Source organism: Callorhinchus milii, unplaced genomic scaffold, assembly GCF_018977255.1.
Source record: "Callorhinchus milii isolate IMCB2004 unplaced genomic scaffold, IMCB_Cmil_1.0 Scaffold11, whole genome shotgun sequence".
In the NCBI taxonomy this organism is placed as follows: Eukaryota; Metazoa; Chordata; class Chondrichthyes; order Chimaeriformes; family Callorhinchidae; genus Callorhinchus; species Callorhinchus milii.
In genome coordinates this window covers 2,765,801-2,782,737 of record NW_024704752.1, presented here as the reverse complement: position 1 = coordinate 2,782,737, position 16,937 = coordinate 2,765,801, and the positions used below count along the sequence as shown (strand labels likewise).

General features: G+C 42.8%; 1 protein-coding gene across 1 annotated transcript in view; it reads left to right on the top strand.

The window, feature by feature from the left end:
* The window catches only part of LOC103184418 (lisH domain-containing protein ARMC9), a 34,780-nt gene that overhangs the window by 16,262 nt on the left and 1,581 nt on the right, over positions 1–16,937 (top strand). Inside the window, exons 14-25 of the mRNA XM_042338974.1 lie at positions 2,008–2,098; positions 3,714–3,837; positions 4,775–4,914; positions 5,527–5,603; positions 5,891–5,965; positions 6,715–6,805; positions 7,247–7,305; positions 7,842–7,946; positions 9,239–9,354; positions 11,730–11,866; positions 13,898–14,030; positions 14,503–14,678. Of these exons, the coding sequence (XP_042194908.1) occupies positions 2,008–2,098; positions 3,714–3,837; positions 4,775–4,914; positions 5,527–5,603; positions 5,891–5,965; positions 6,715–6,805; positions 7,247–7,305; positions 7,842–7,946; positions 9,239–9,354; positions 11,730–11,866; positions 13,898–14,030; positions 14,503–14,678 (1,324 nt within the window). The remainder of the gene's footprint in view (positions 1–2,007; positions 2,099–3,713; positions 3,838–4,774; positions 4,915–5,526; positions 5,604–5,890; positions 5,966–6,714; positions 6,806–7,246; positions 7,306–7,841; positions 7,947–9,238; positions 9,355–11,729; positions 11,867–13,897; positions 14,031–14,502; positions 14,679–16,937) is intronic.

Sequence of the window (16,937 nt, the reverse complement as noted above, 5' to 3'; positions counted from 1 at the left end):
AGCCAGTCAGTAACCTTGGTGTCTTGTTCGACCCTCAACTGTCTTTTCTCCCACACATTCATGCCATGACCCGCTCTGCTTTCCTCACCTCCGTAACATTGCCCGACTCCGCCACTACCTCACCCCTCAGGCCACTGAAACTCTTGTTCATGCTTCATCACCTCCAGGCTCGACTATGTAAACGTCCTGCTTGTCGGCCTTCCCAACTTCTCCCTCCACAACTGCAGATAATCCAGAACTCTGCAGCCCGTGTCCTCTCCCGCACCAAACTCCGTGACCCCATCTCCCCCACTCTCGCCCGACTCCACTAGCTCCCTATCCTTCAGAGGAGCCAGTTCAAGATCCTGGTCCTCACCCACATGGCCTTGCACCACCCTACCTCTGCGACCTCCTAATCCCCTACCAACCCGCCCGCTCCCTCCGCTCAGCCGGCTCTGGCCTGCTCCACGTCCACGTCCCCCAACCCTCCCGCCCCACCATTGGCGGGAAAGCCTTCAGCCACTCTGCCCCAACCTCTGGAATTCTATCCGCCACGCTCCTCCTTAGCCTCCTTCAAGTCCCGCCTCAAGACCCTCCTCTTCGACCATGCCATCGGCCACCCTCCTTCCCCTCCCCTCACTTCACCCCCCAACCCCAGCTTGGGTCTGAAATGCTGTACAGTGTCCAGTGCCTTGGGACATCCTCCTGACGTGAAAGGCGCTATACAAATGTAATTGTGTCGTTGCTGTTGAAACATTAACTCATTTTCATCTCCATAGATGCTGCCTATGGGTGTTCCCAGTGACTTCTGTTTTTATTGTTTTTATTGTGATTTGTGTTTCTGTTTGCAATCTATCCGTGTGTTCAAAGAACTTCAGCATCTAGCTTCTACTCTTCTATGGCAGTTTAGGCAGGTTGCTAGGTTGCTATCTCACAATGGGAAAGAGAAATTGCTTTACTGTGCCCTCCCCAAAACTCAATCTGCCCCAGTGGGAATCTTGTAGCATGGTGCAAAGCAGGGGTCGAAGATAATCATAATAATAATCCTTGCATTTCATATAGAGCCTTATCACGTCTTCGAGACTTTTCAAATCGCTTCACAGAATATACGGGAAAGTAAATTGACTATTTTGTGGGTTAAACGCATTAACATCATTAAACAGCACCAAATTTATTTTAAGCTAGTATCTGCTCCAGCCACTATGCCACCCAATGCAGAGGAGCTGTGTGCACCTTTCTTGGACAGGATTCAGATTGAGCCCCGGTGTTGGTACGATCATCTCCTCATGGCTAAGTCTAAAGGTCAAACATGAAATTATTTAAGGAGGAAAATTAACCCAGTGCAGACAGTCTATAATAATAATCCTTGCATTTGATATTGTGCCTTATCAAGTCTTTGACACATCTCAAAGCCTTTCACAGAATATACTGTAAAGTGAATTGATTGTATATTTTGTGGGAGAAACGCAGCAGCAAATTGCTCACAGCAGTGTCCCACAAACAGTCGTTGATTGAAATGACCAATCTATTGTAATTTTTTTTTAACAAATTGATAAAATTATTACCCCCCAGAAAAGTTATCTGCCAATCGACTAACAGCTGGGTTCTCACTCACTGCTAGTAAACAGCTACAGGACTCCAAATTGCCTAGAATTTCGGACAAATTATCATAGAATTGACAATGGGTCATTTGGATCCAGCCCTTCTTTCATGTGAGTGATATTGCTATGAGTTTTTTAATGACTCGCTCAGGAAGTGGGCAAGTTTTCATCAGACCATTGGTGGATATTTTTCGAGGGTAAAGCCATGTTTTTGAGGTGTTATACTGCAAATGTTAAGTAACTCTGTGTGGGTACAAGAAGGCGGGCAGTCAATGGTACACTATACCAGTATAAGAGTGGTGAGGGAACCCTTTCACTTATACAATCAACGCAATGTATAAGTTAAGCTATTTTGTGTCAAAGCTGTTCTAGCAATACAAAGTGGTTCACTTTCTTTTTACCAAAGCCTTTTTTTTTCTTGTTGCAGAGAAGTTTATTTAATTTGTTTAATTCGAAGAGTGAGGTTGTCCGGCAGTACACTGCACGACTGGTCAATGCCTTTGCATCACTCTCAGACGGTGAGTTCTTTGTGGCCTGTTTCGGATCACTTTTGGATGTAAAATTCTCCTTCTCTTTGAATTGAAACTTGTTGAGTTATTGAGTTATGAGGGGGTGAGACAGAAGGATTGAGGCAGGAAGTTCAAGAGATTAAGGGCATAGTGGCTGAAGGCACGGTAACCAATGATGACATAGCATGGTCTGGGATGCACAGCAAGCCTGTGTTAGCTGAGCAAAAGGCAACAATAACTTGCACTTTTTTAGCGCCTTCCACGTAGGGAAGAGTCTCAGAGTGCTCAAAGGCAGAGGAGTAGGGAGGTACTTGGGCATGAAGGGATTTGTTTGTAAGTGTGAGGATCTTAATATCAATAAGTTCGGATTCAGGGAACCTAGAAAGAATTAGACTGATGGGTGTGGGGAGTTTGGTATAGTTGAGGATACAGGCAGTGGAGTTTAACTGGACCCTGTGGATCTGGAGAGGCTGGCCAGGAGAGTGTTTGGTGCAAGATGGAGTCAGTGGCAAGAAACATGGCGGAGGTGGAAGAAAGCAGTCATGGTCGGGGGCTGTGGGGTAGGAAGGTCAGCTGACCAGACACCGATATTACGCACTGCTTTGGTCACGAGAGCTTGACAGGTTGTGCATCCGGGATGATAATTGACAGATTAACTTCAATACAGGTAAATACAAGTTACTGCAAAATAGTAAGTAAAAGTAGGAAAAATGTGCATTTGTAGGGATGGGTATTGGTTGATAACGTGAGGCAAGAGTAAATAAAGCAACTCAGATGTTAGGTATTGTGAACTCAATTAAGTTCATATCCGCTGAAGGTTTGCTCAAACTACAGAGCTCTGATAAGTCAGGGTGCTCCAGGAGTACGCGTTCACCACTGGTCTCTGATGCCCATTGGCCTATGAGAGTGCAGAGAAGAGCGCTTTCCTAACACTGCAAATGGAGTCAGCAGTTTGAATACTCTTCAGCTGTAATAATAATAATCTTTGCATTTGTTATAGCACCTTATCACATCTCAAGACATCTCAAAACACTTCACAGAATATACTGTAAAGTGAGTGACTTTATTTTGTGGACGAAAGACGGCAGCGAATTATGCACAGACAGTTGTGGATTGGGTGACCAATTTACCATTATTATTATTTTTTTGAAGGAATTATTACATCCAGAAAAGTGATTCGCCAATCGACTAACAACCAGGTTCCTACTTACTTCTAGGCAAACAGAGGCATGTGGAGTAAGGAAACTTGCCCAATGTTTTACCCCTGGCGGGAATCAAACCCAGGTCCTCTCACTTGCAAGGCGAGTGCTCTAACCACTAAGCTACAGGAATAGGTTATCAGGAAAAAGTGGTTGAGGCCAGGACGCTGGGACTCATTTAAGAAACAGCTTGATGCTGTAATGGGAAGAAACCAAAGTGGGTATTCTAGAAAGATAAGCTAAATAATATTAATTCTTATACTTGATACAGAGCCTTATCGTGTTGTTGAGGCATCTCAGAGCGATCCAAGGAATATATTATAAAGAACCTGCATCTGAATTCCTCTTATGATCTTGTGGGACCTGATGGGGGTTTATTGATTTCATCTGCTGATTGTTTTGTCTGCTCTACTCACACATACCAGGGAGGCTGTATTTGTCACAAAACACAGTGGTATTGAGGGTACTTGAAGAAACACTGAAGGCTGAGGAGAAGGATTCTATTACAAGAGAAAACGTACTCGGAGCTCTGCAGAAGCTCAGCCTCAGGTGATGTGTGTACTTTGCTTTGCGGTTTCAGCGTTTGGTGTACATACACCAGAATAAACCACGGAGTTCATAGCAGAAAGGGCAGAACTATTGATCCTAGATGTTTGATAGTGCCTTTTGACATTTGTAGTTTGCAGGTGCAGAATGAAAGTGGCAATTTATAGGCAACACAGCTTAGGGTTTAACCACGCACCTTAATTGCTAGGTGTAGGATTGCTCCTATTATTTCTCACATACCAAGCCCTTCATCTCAGCTGCCAAACTGGTTTGTCTTTGACCGAGCCTTCAGCTCCCCTCTCGACTCTCTTCCCCCTCCTCGCTCCCTCCCTTCCCTCCCCTCACCCTGACCATTTCCCCCCTCCTCGCTCCCTCCCTTCCCTCCCCTCACCCTGACCATTTCCCCCCTGCTCGGGTCATGACCCAACTGTGCAGCGCCTTTGGACGTCCTCCTGACGTGAAAGGCGCTTTATAAATGGAATCTTGTTGTTGTTGTTGTTGTTGTCTGTCAAAAGGCCATACGGCAGAAACCTACACCCACCCCCAGTAGACAATGTCTACTGGGGGTGGGTGTCACCTACTGTGGTTTTAGTGGTGGTTCACAACCTCAAAAGAAAGGGATGTAGAATGAAACAAAACCTGTCTCGCCGTCTTACACACCCAATTCTAATTTCAACAATTCTAGAGTTATTATTCTTAAACCACGAGACCTTGTAATTTTGGTTTGGATTTCGTAGATGACCGTATCTCGCAAGCCTTTTTTTCTATCTTAAACAGAGCAAGAGCACAGAATTTTTATGAGCGCAGTTGTTTGTGTCAATGCTTTATTTGGTACCGCCACCATCAAGCGCTCCGGAAACCTACCCTGCGTGAGGGGTGCTGTATATATGCAAGGTGTTGTTGTTAGTTAGCTGAGAAAATCCCTACTCTTTACTTTCAGGCGTGTGCTGCAGTCAACCATGATCAAAGATGGCATCATGTTCTGGCTGGTGAACGTACTGGAGGACTCGGATTCCTTGTCGGACTACACCTTGGAATACTCTATTGCACTTTTCATGAATCTCTGTCTTAGGACTCGAGGTGCATATGTGAATCATGCTATCACTGGCCACACATCGAGCTTCATTTCTGGGTGTTTAGGATTTATTTTTCTTCCCTCCCCCACCCACCACCCCCTTCATTCTGCCCCGACCCTTGACTTCCAGCAGGGTTAACTGAATAGTGATCAATTGTTGGATCTTTGCTGATTCTCTCCCCCACCGTCCCACCCCCTCCTTTTTACGTTCAGGGTCACTAAATCCAATGGCAACGCTCCAGCTTATATCAGCAAACTCCACTTTGCGGATAGATCCTGGGACTTTATAGGTTTGTGAGACAGTAACTTTATCAACTGAGCCAGTGGGCTGCATTTATTCTCTCTTTGTTGTCAACCAAATGATTCATGTTGCGCTACTAGAAATGGGATTTTGGTTGCCACGTTCACCTATAAAATACAAAGTTACTACACAAAATACACAGGCAGCCTTTGGTGATGTACATTAAACCTGTGAAACAAAAGGGTTTCATCACTGAAGATTTTGTCAGAGACCTGATCTCATGTCTAGTCAGTGAGTAATTGGATTAATACGAGTAAAATCTTCTATATTGCCTCCCCACTCCAGTCTGAAGCAAATCTATTTTTCCACCTTCCAGGCAAACAGAAGTGTGCAGAGTATGCCAGCAGAGTGTTGAAAGTGTTGTCTGATCTTTTGGGTCACGAAAACCATGAGGTAATATCTGAAAGTAAATGATACATGGGTGTAAACACAAAACGTTTGCTGGACGCTTAGGTGACAGAGTGTGCAGTGCCCATCATGTTTCCCTAAAGTCGACTGCATATCTCTTGATTGAGTAATGACAAAGTATAAAAAGAGTTGTGAGAAAAAGTTTAGATGAGTAGAAAAAAAGTAGAACTGGGACCAAATGGAGTTACTTAGAGGATGAAAAGGATAACAATTGAATGAGCCATGCAATTCATTGATTTGAAAGTGGCAAACACTGTAGTTGTTTATTTCAGATAAGGCCATATGTAAATGGAGCTTTGTACAGCATTCTTGCTGTCCCTTCAATACGCGATGAGGCAAAAGCAATGGTAAGTAATAGAGATTTGTGTTCAAATCCGTTCACTCCCTGGCACCTCCCTACCTCTTTGACCTCCTCACTCCCCAATCCACCACCCGGCACCTCCTCTTGACTGGCACCAGCCTCCTGCTCGTCCCTCGCAGCCTCCACCCCACCATCGGAAGTCGCGCTTTCAGCCACTACCCCCCCAAATCTCTGGAACAGTCTCCCTCAATCCCTCTGCCTTGCCCCCTCTCTCCCCTCTTTCAAGTTCCCCCTGAAAACTTTCCCCTTCGACCGTTTTTACCACCACCCCCCCCCCCACCCGCCCCACCCCGGGTCAGAGTCAGACTCCACCACTGTTAAGCGCTCTGAGACTCTACCCTGTGTGGAGGGCGTAATATAAGTGCAAGTTGTTGTTATTGAGATCAGAATCTTTACTTGTGGCTGCTTCTTTGTTGTTGGCTTTCATTTGACCCACTACTTGTGGAGTCCCGTAGTGTATTCGTTAGCGCGCTCAGTTTGGAAGCGAGAGGACCCGGGTTCAATTCCTAGGTAAGCGAAACCTTAGGCAAGTTTTCTTTCCTCCACACACCTCTGTTTACCTAGCAATAAGTAGGAACCCGGTTGTTCGTCGATCTTTCCGGGGGTAATAATCCCTTCAAAGAAATAATGTTAACTTGGTCACTCAATCCATGACTGTTTGTGGAACACTGGTGTGCGCTTTGAGACATCAATATGATATCATGCAAAGATTATTATTATTTTCCAAACTTCTAGGGCATGGAAGAAATTCTCTGGTGCTTTATCAAAGAAGGGAGTTCTGAGATGAACAGACAGATTGAGTTTATTATAAAACAGCTCAACTCTGGTTAGTACACGACAACATTTTGTATTCAGACAGTGCCTTTCAGACAAAATAACACCTCAAAGAGGTTCACACAATGAGAATAATTTGAAATGAAGTGAATGTTGTAATGAAGGCAAAATGAGCTGCTGTAGAGACAGAAGAAAGAGGAAGATAATACCAGATTATTAATGTTTGCTCACCTATGTTGCAGATTAGCTGCTGTGATTGCTTAAATTCCTGCACTTCAAAGTAACTTGTCTTGCATGCTTTGAGCCATTTTGATGTAGCAAAGAATAGAATAACCAGTATAATGTTTGATTTAATTACAACAGACTAAACTAATCCTCAAAGTTTCTGCTCGCTGTTGCCAAAATGTATTGGTCACTTTTTTGGTTGATAAACTATTGTTGCTCTCTATTACTCAGTGTTTTTTTTAATGATAACCTTTATATAAACTTGTAGCAGAGGAGATGCCTGATGATGTGGACACTGACGAGGAGGAGGAGGAAGAGGATGATGAAGTAAGTCCAAAGTTGTTCAGTGCTTATTGTGCTTGTGTACTCAAATTTCCATAGTTAATTTTTTTTCAATTTAAAAAAATAATAATTTGGTCACTTCATCCACAACGGTTTGTGGGACCCTGCTGTGCGCAATTGGCTGCCACGTTTTGCCCACGATATACACAGTCAATATATTTTACAGTATTTTATGTGAAGCGCTTTGAGGCATCTTGAAGACATGATAAGGCGCTATATCAAATGCAAGGACTTATTATGATTATTATTAATTGTGTTCATCATTCTCGTACCACCCAAGAGAGTCAATTTGGTTTGTCCCACGTCAGTTGTTGAAAATGAGTGTTCCTTTAGACACTTGATTATAATTAGATTTCCTATTTCTAAATCCTATTGGCCCTGAGGCCTTACTTTTGCTATAAATGACTGAAACTGTTGAAGGCTGTTTGGTAACTGAAGAAACCTAGAGAAATTTAGAGAATCCAATTGATACAAAACTGTTTAATTTTAATAATGATTTAAATCTCCCCACCCCGATACAGGATGAGCATGAAGCGATGGAGGCCGACTTAGACAAGGCTGAGGTATTAAAACCTCAACCTGCTGAGTTATCAGGAGAAAAACTACTGACGACTGAGTACCTGGGGGTGAGTGTTCATTTTCAGACATTGAAAGCTTTTTAATGTCCACAAAATATACACTTTGCAGTGAAGCGCTTTGAGACATCTAGAAGACGTGATAAGGCACTCTATCAAATGCAAGGATTATTTTTATTTAAGTTTGAATGTTAGAAATACTGAAGAGCTGCCTCCTCCAGAAACCGTTACTATGAACTGTGTTTATGCATTGATTAGTAGAAGAAGAAAAAAATGGCAGAAGAAAAGAGAATAATTTGGTGGCAAACCATTGGTTTCTTTTTGTTACATTTTTGACACAAGAATGACTCGCTGCTTGTTCAATCACTATCGAATAGCCCCAAATAATAACAATCCTTGCATTTTATATAGCGCCTTATCACATCCTTGCGACGTCTCAAAGCGCTTCACAGCAACCAATTGCGCACAGCAGTGTTCCACAAACAAATGGTTTACTCTGTCCACTGGTTGTAAACATTTTGAAATGCAAACATATTCTGATCTGTTTTTGTCTTGCAAAACGCCCTTTGAGGAAGCAGCTCATATTGATCAAAATTCGCTATCTCTTAAAAATTGCGTTTACAATTTGATTTGGAATCGCATTGCATCTATGAACTGAGACAACGGTACTCTTGATAAGAATAATTATGAATTTTAGTAATAATCAAAGATAATAATCCTTCAAAAAAACAATAATAATTTGGTCACTCAATCCACGACTGTTTGTGGGACGCTGCTGTGCACAATTGGCTGCCACGTTTCACCTACAAATGTACAGTCAATACACTTTACAGTATATTCTGTGAAGCGCTTTGAGACATCTAGGAGATGTGAAAAGCGCTATCTCAAATGCAAAGATTATTATTATTATCTTGAGATATTGTCAATTGTGCCAATTTTTTTGGTGTAATGTACATAATGAATAGTAAGGGTCTAAACCATTGGTTGAATGGACCTTCATCGATCAGTGGAGAAGGCACTTAGGGATTTGTATTGGGAATTGTGAAACCAAATGTTCATTTGTGTCCAGACAAACATCCTTAATCTTGCAGGTGAGAGGGTGGTCCAACCTGAAGGCTGGAGCGCGAGAAACGTCCATAGGCCGCATAGACAATATTTTTGTGTTTCCCTTCCAGAAACATAACATACCATTTACAGGTTATGGAGGGAGCAGGTGGGTCAGATGACATGGAGGGAGGGTGGCGGGATGGAATGAAACTGTCCTGTGGGTTGCCAGCTGGACCATCCTCATGTACAGTATGGACTTTCAAACCTTTGACAATAGCTTTTGTGGCATCCGACAGATCATGACCAACACAGTGAAGGCCAGGAGAAAGCCAATGCCATCCTTACACCAAAGCTTCGATGAACCTCTACAGCGGCCAGTTACACCCAGTACACACAGAACAACATGCACATCGTGAGTATCAGGAGCAGCACCGAACTTGGCAAAGCCAGTGGACCAAATGTTGTTAATCTTTATGATTCGGATAATATACTGGCGGTCGGTTATACTGCCGCTCTAAACCTGCCATTTTATTGTACTTTAATATACACTTTATCGTAACTTGTTTTCAAGAACATAAGAATTTGCTGGCAAATAAAGCCCAAAGCCTGCCATCTTCCTGGTGGCTGCATGCACATATGTCCCGAACTACATAGATAGTTGTCAAAGGAACCAGAGGGGAGATGAGGAGAATTTTTTTCACCCAACGAGTTTTAGGATCTGGAATGCACTGCCTGAAAGGGTGATGAAAGCAGATTTGATAACAACTTTCAGGAGAGAAGTGGTTAGATATTTGGGGAGGATAAATTTGTAAGGCTATGGGGAGCGAGTGTTAATAATTCGACAGGCAGTGGTAAGAGTATATAGTTTATTGCACAAGATAAAACATAAGGTTTAACAGTCTGTAATCAAATTATACTACATATAATAACACAATAACAATACAACACATATATGTGAGCAAAACATTTACCACACAGCACGCACACAGAGGTTGCTCAGTACTCAAGAAAATAACACACCTCAAAATACACAGCAGAGATCAGCCCCTGGAAATCCCTCAGGGACAATTGATTCTGTAACACAAAACTTCGGAAGACGGACAATCCCCAGTACTGTCTTTTAACCGGGACCGGTACGGAGTTCAGCCTCTGTAATCACCTCTCAGATATAGCTGATGCTCACAGTATCTTGCAGCCCTTAGTACTGACGAGATAGGGACAACACACACAAAAACAATCCCCAGTACTGGCTTTTAAGCACTGACGATACAGGGACGACGACACATATCCAGACTAAACAGACCTGGGATCACACTTTGACGTACACTGGAGAGATCACAGAACAATCACACAGAATCACAGAGAATGGCTCCTGGAAACCCAACAGAAACAATCAGCTCTTAGCCCAGCACCTCACTCATATTGTCTAACCGGACTTCTGTGTTTCAAACAGACCAACCACTACTTATGCTATTACTTCTATGCCTAGCAGACAGAACCGAAAACATATTACTCACTACTTTTTTCACTTTTCATGGTCACTTTCGTACTGGAGGTAAATTCCCTCACCCCTGTACATATACATAGATACAGTAGAATCGATATCGATTCCACTGGGAAGTGCCCTGACACAACTCCCAACTATTTCAAAGTTACATCTTTTATGTGTTTCTAACTCCACCTACCCTGGTCACAGAGTAGCCCCCACCCTTCGCAGGTTGCTTTGCACAGAGAGAGAGATATGGACAACTTCTGGACAGCCTTCCTCAGCCTCTCAGCGTTGAGATAGGCAGGTGTCTGAGTTTGCAGCCTTTTCTTTCCGTGGTCCATTGTTCTTACATCTATGCTCAAGGACCCGATTGCTCATTATCTCAGAGGAGTGAACATCTTCCCAGGAAAATATGAAATGTAATCAGAAGCTAACATCCAGCATCCAGCATTTGCATTTGCGCATCCAGCAAAGCTACTTTTAACCATTTAACTTCAAACCCTCTGGAACATTCGGTTGCTGTTTGAAATATACCAATGTATCCCGAGGTGATAGTCAATATATTTCAACAAGACCGGGGGTGTGGGATTAATTTGGACAGATTTATCAAAGACCCAGCCTAGGCACGATGGGCTGAATGGCCTCCTTCTGTGCTGTATAATTCTATGATTCTATGTAATCACATATATAACCGTATTATTCTTTGGGAATGGCAAATCGCTTATTTAATCTAATGTAAAAGATTTATTGTAATTCTGTGCTCTAAGTATATATATATATTTACATACCATGCATTGTATTTTGTGTACTATAATGCCTATTTCACAGGGATTTTAGGATTACGCAACTTTTTTATGTTTGAGCCACCAGGTCCGAGGATTGCTAGAGAAGGCAGCTTTCCTGTTGAATATTATTCCTGTGCTAGGCCACAGTACTGATTGTCATTGCTTCCACACTCTCCCTGCCTTCTCAGCCTTCTCGGAGATTAGGGATAACAGAGACGAGTTGCAAGTTGAGAAGAAAACAGAAAGAAAGGGAAAAGCTATAAAGAAAGAAAGAAAATTAAGAGGCAGAGTAGAGGACAAAGAAGAGGACAGAAACAAAGAAAATGAAAGGAATTCAATGGAAGATAACTCCCAGCAAAAATCTGGCACCCCAACTGCTTATAGAAGGAAACTATATTTTGCATTGCACTTTTAAGTTTGCACAGTATGATTGGAAACTAATATATATGGCTGTGATTCGGTTAGCGCCTTCTGCACAGCGTTGATCCAGACTGCTTGTTACACGCTTTGTAGGTTGGGAACTGATCTGGACCATGATGAAAACAGGAGTCCCAGTGAAGAGAGCAAATTCTATTCACAGCCAAGCTCTCGGCCACCGACTCGAAGCGGGAGCCGGCCAACTACATCAGGCTTTTTTTCTTCTCCTGCTAGTAAGTTGTCTAAATAAAATTATATTTTGTTTAAAAATCTCAAGAAAACAGGAATGCGGTGAGGTGGAATCTTGACACTCAACACTAAGTGGTTGTGTTGTTCAATTGTATTTACCAGATCTTGCATGTGTCTGGTTTGCAATGTTTTGATTTCCTGATTGTTGACTAGTAAAACTGGTCAGGGTATTCATGAAGGCTTTAACAATAATAATAATCCTTGCATTTGATATATTGCCTTATCACGTCGTTGAGATGTCTGAAAGCTCTTCATAGAATATACTATAAAGTGCATTGACTGTATTTTGTGGGTGAAACGCGGCAGCCAATTGCGCATAGCAGTGTCCCACAAACTTGTGGGTCGAGTGACCAAATTATTATTAGTTTTTTTTAACAATATGTTGCACAGTGTTATTGCATGGTAACATAGATTTACACACATTGTGATAAAGAACCTTAGTGATTGTACGCTGTGACATTGAACTGAAATGGAACTCAGTTTGACTCCTTTGCTTTCTTTCAGTAACATCTCCACTAACATCAAAATTCTGATTTTGTTTAAACAAGATAAATATCTAAAACTGATTAGTAGATTTATATCTTTAAAGCGAGGAATTACTGAGGGAGTGTTGCAAAAATACTCTACAATGGACCTAATCATTGTTGACTGAATATTATGCAAAACAGTTGTTATCAGCATGAAAGTGAAATTCCTGCATCCCAATGGATGTGGTTCACTGATTGATCAAGTCATTCCCATATAAAGCAGTAGCCTTACTGTGTGAAGTTTAGCTTTGTGCAGTTTGGGGATAGAACAGTTCCATTTAGTTTCAAAGTAACATGTTTCCACCACAGGGGTAGTTGCTTTGTTATTTCTGCATCGCCTCAGCCACATGCGCATTCTTCATGTGTGATCCAAGAAGGTAGATGTTGGTCGGCTATTCAGCCGTGGAGATATTAAAGCCAAGTCCACTCGCTAAGTGCACACTACGTTTCCAGCAACGGTCACTAAGTTGCAATTGGGAGTAGAAACCCTGGTCACTTTTCCCCTCCGAGCTACCTGCAATGCCCAAGTGAGACTGGCTAACTCGCAACAGGGCAGAGATGGAGGCTGGACCTATTGGGCCTCTATGGTTTTGTCCACGCACTTAGCTGGCTTGCATTTTTGTATTTGATGCGTTTTTTTAAAAAAAAGTTTGCAATGGATGAAATTTCAAGCTTCGAAATAAAACTCCCAGCTAATTACTCGTTGATATTATACAAAATAAGTTCTACAACCGAAGCTCATTTCAATAGAAAACTGAGTCACTTGATAGGTATACTTATTCCTATGCATTCAACAACAACTTGCATTTATATAGTGCCCTATGGCGTCTCCAAGTGCTTTTTTTAAAAAATCATGTTCAAAGTAATTGGTGCATAAATCTAGCTCCTTGTACCTATTTTACAATTCAGTTGGCATTGTTGATCACTTAACTTCAGATGCTAGATAAATTGTGGTTTCTCCTTGTGTCTTACTAAAGTTGAAGAGAAACTTCACTCAATAGAACACCCAGGAATCACAAGAGAATTCCTATTCCAGAATTAGGTTTTGTATAGTGTACGTCGCCTTATTAAGAATATAACTCCAGGAGAGAGTGGGAAAAGACCTTTCACCTACCTATCCAGTCTATTCCTCTCACACATCAATGTGCACTGCCAAGAAACTCTACCCAAGCCTATGCAATCTCTATGAGTGAAGATCAGACAAGATCTTCAAGAAGATGTAGCTTTTCCAATCCCCCCACCCCACCACTAAGATATTTTAGCAAAATCTATTCATTGCTATTGTGTATCCTGGAGTATTTGGTCATTCATTATCTGTAATCATTTACTGCTCTTCTTTGAACCCACTCCAATGCATCGATATCCTCTTGAAGGCAGTGTGGACAAAATTGCCAAGAGTATTTTCTGGGACTAAAAGTCTGCATTCGGATTTGCAATGTAATCGTTGGTTGTTCTTTTTGAAATGCTCTGACGGATTTCTTTCTGCAGCTCTCGATAAAAGTACCTCCCTGTTGGGCTCCCCACTTCTTGGGATTGATCAGCAGCTTCCAACACCCACCGATTTGTTTGCAAACAGTTCGCCCGAAAGGTGTTTTGAACAAACAAACAGGCAACCTGTCAGGTAAACAGACAGGGCGAATATTATAAACACAAAAACAACACTTGTATAGCATCTTAGAGTGTTTATCAATGGCAGAGCTAGATGCCGAATCGGAGAGAGGTGTGGTTATTACTGGTTGAAGAGAAGATCTTCAGGTGTGATCTGAAGATGGACAAGGAGGGTGTCAAGGCGGAGGGCTTGAGACAAGAGTGTTCGAGAGTTTCAGGGCGTAGCGGTTGAAAGCATGGCCATTGATGTTGGAGCGGAGGGGATGAGGAACATGCAGGAGGCCCACCTTTTATTGTATGCAGAGGTTTTTGTGTATTTTTTTATCTCCTCTCCGAAGTAACTATTCTCCCATTGTATTCGGTTCTTTCATTCAGATGTTTAGGGGTACTGTTTACATGTTGTTCCACATCACAAATGTGTTGGTTTGTGAGTGAACAGTGGCTAGATATCTAATGCCATCCACTGTTTTCTGCTATATATACAGGCGACATGATTACATGACGGCGTTCAGCAGCAGACCCAGGATCCCTAGGACTCCAGAATTAATCACAAGTCCTCGAAAGATCAAGTCGTCAACCATCGCACCTCAGTTCTCTCAGTCTGGCCCCCAGCAGACCACTCGCCCCAACTCAGCTGGGTCCTCCAACAGGAGCAGACACAGTGAGTAACACAAGCCAGGAATATTAGCTTTCAAATACACACTCTCTACAGTAAATTCTGGCAAGGGCTTTGAGAAGTTCTTCTGGTGCTACATAATCTGTAAGGATTATTTTAGGGGATTCACTCCAACAGTTATAGAACTGGAACATCTTCCCCCAAGTCTCTTGTCTCATTATCAACATCTATTCCCATTGTTCGGATTGATTTTCATACATTCTGAATTCTGTGCTTTCTTAGCAATGACGTCCATTCTCTCTGTGAATTATTGACCTTCCTCCACTGTTTATTTCTGCTCTTTTCTACTGCATTGCAGTGACAGCCTAGACCAGGGTGGTCCAACCTTTGGGAGCTGTATCTGTGTGTGTGTGTGTCTGTATTTTTTTCTCTCTCTCTATCTGTATCTGTCTCACTAATGTTACTGGTTTGAAAGTGATTGATAGGATTCTGCTGCTAATGTTGCGCCGCTGTTTTTCCCGCCGAGACAGACCAAGCCTGGGCAGCTGCATTGGCAGGCCAAATTAAATCATCCCCTGGGCCGGATGCGGCTTGTGGGCCACCAGTTGGACCACCCTATCAGCTCAAAGTCTCATAGTTGACTTGAACATACAACCTGCAGAATCAGGAGTGAGAGACGTTGCTACCGACTGAGCCAGGCTATGACTGCCCTTACAGGACAGGGCACATTTTTCAGTGACATTTCCTGCTGGTTTAGCAGAGTGGAATACTACAATACCTGCCAAAAACCTCAGTATTGTTATAAAGTTTGTTGTTGTGCAAAGTTAACCTCCTTCCCCATTCTTTTATCATAATAATTGCAAAAAACAAACACTGAAACGATGAGACATTCAGAACTCTTGGTCTAACCTGTTGGCTTCAGATTATTTTATCCTCTTCAGTGGAAGTGCCTGAGATTTTTAAATGATAATAATCCTTGCATTTGTGAAGTGCTTTGAGGCGTTGTTTTGTCCGAAAGGCACTGCTTGAAGCAAGATGTTGTGTACTAATCAGAGTTAAGATGTTTTATAATAAACTCAATCTGTCTGTTCATCTCAGAACTCCGTTCTTTGATAAAGCACCAGAGAATTTCTGCCCTAGAAGTTTGGAAAAGTAATAATAATAATCTTTGCATTATAGCGCCTTATCATGTTGTTGAGATACCTCAAAGCGCACAGCAGTGTACCACAAACAGTCGTGGATTGAGTGCTACTAACTGCTAGGTAAACAGGCATGTGGAGCAAGGAAAATTTCCTAATGTTTCGCCCTGCCAGGGAATCAAAACAGAATACTCTTGCTTGCGAGGCGAGTGCTCTCACCACTAAGCTACAGGACTACTACAACAACAACAAAATTACATTTGTAAAGCGCCTTTCACATCGGGAGGACGTCCCAAGGCACTGGACAGACAGAATTATGGACCCAAGCTGGAATTGGGGTGGGGGAGGGTGGAGGGCAGGACCCTCGAAAGCACGGTCGACGAGGAGGGTCTTGAGATGGGTCTTGAAGGTGGCGAGGGAGGGGGTAAAACGGAGGGACTGCAGGTTGGAGTTCCAGAGGGTGGTTGCAGAGTGGCGGGAGGCCCACCCACCAATAGTGGGGCAAGCAAGGGGGAGGGACATGAAGCAGGCCGGAGCCCACTGAGTGGAGGGAGCGAACAGGATGATAGGGGGTTAGGAGATCGGAGAGAGCTTTGAAGATGAGGATCCTCTGTGTGATGGAAAGCCAGTGAGTTGGGCAAGGATGGGGGTGATAGGGTCATGGAGCCTAGTGCAGGAGAGGACATCGGCTGCAGAGTTGTGGTTAATCTGCAGCCTGTGGAGTGAGCAGTTGGGGAGGCCGACAAGCAGTGAGTTTCCATAGTCGAGCCTCGATGTAATGAAGGCATGCAGGAGGATTTGAGCGGCCAGCACTATTTGCTGTTACGTAAACACCTGATTACCCAAGCTTGATTTAACTTGTCACTGCCACTTAAGTCTTTATGTATTTATTTTGCCGATAAAATTATATATTCAGTTCACTTTACACTACATTCCGTCAAGCACTTTGAGATGTCTCGAAGATGTGATAAGATGCTATATCAAATGCAAGGATTATACAGAAGGCTAACTCACCGCTCAGGATAAAGCGTTACTGAGCCCTTTTCCCCTTGGAGTGATGAATTATTAAAAAATTACTGCGTTTGTCAGAATGCCTGGCAAATCCGAGTCCTGCCTGGAATCACTGCACAAAATGCACTCGCATCTTCTTGTGATGATGGAGGAG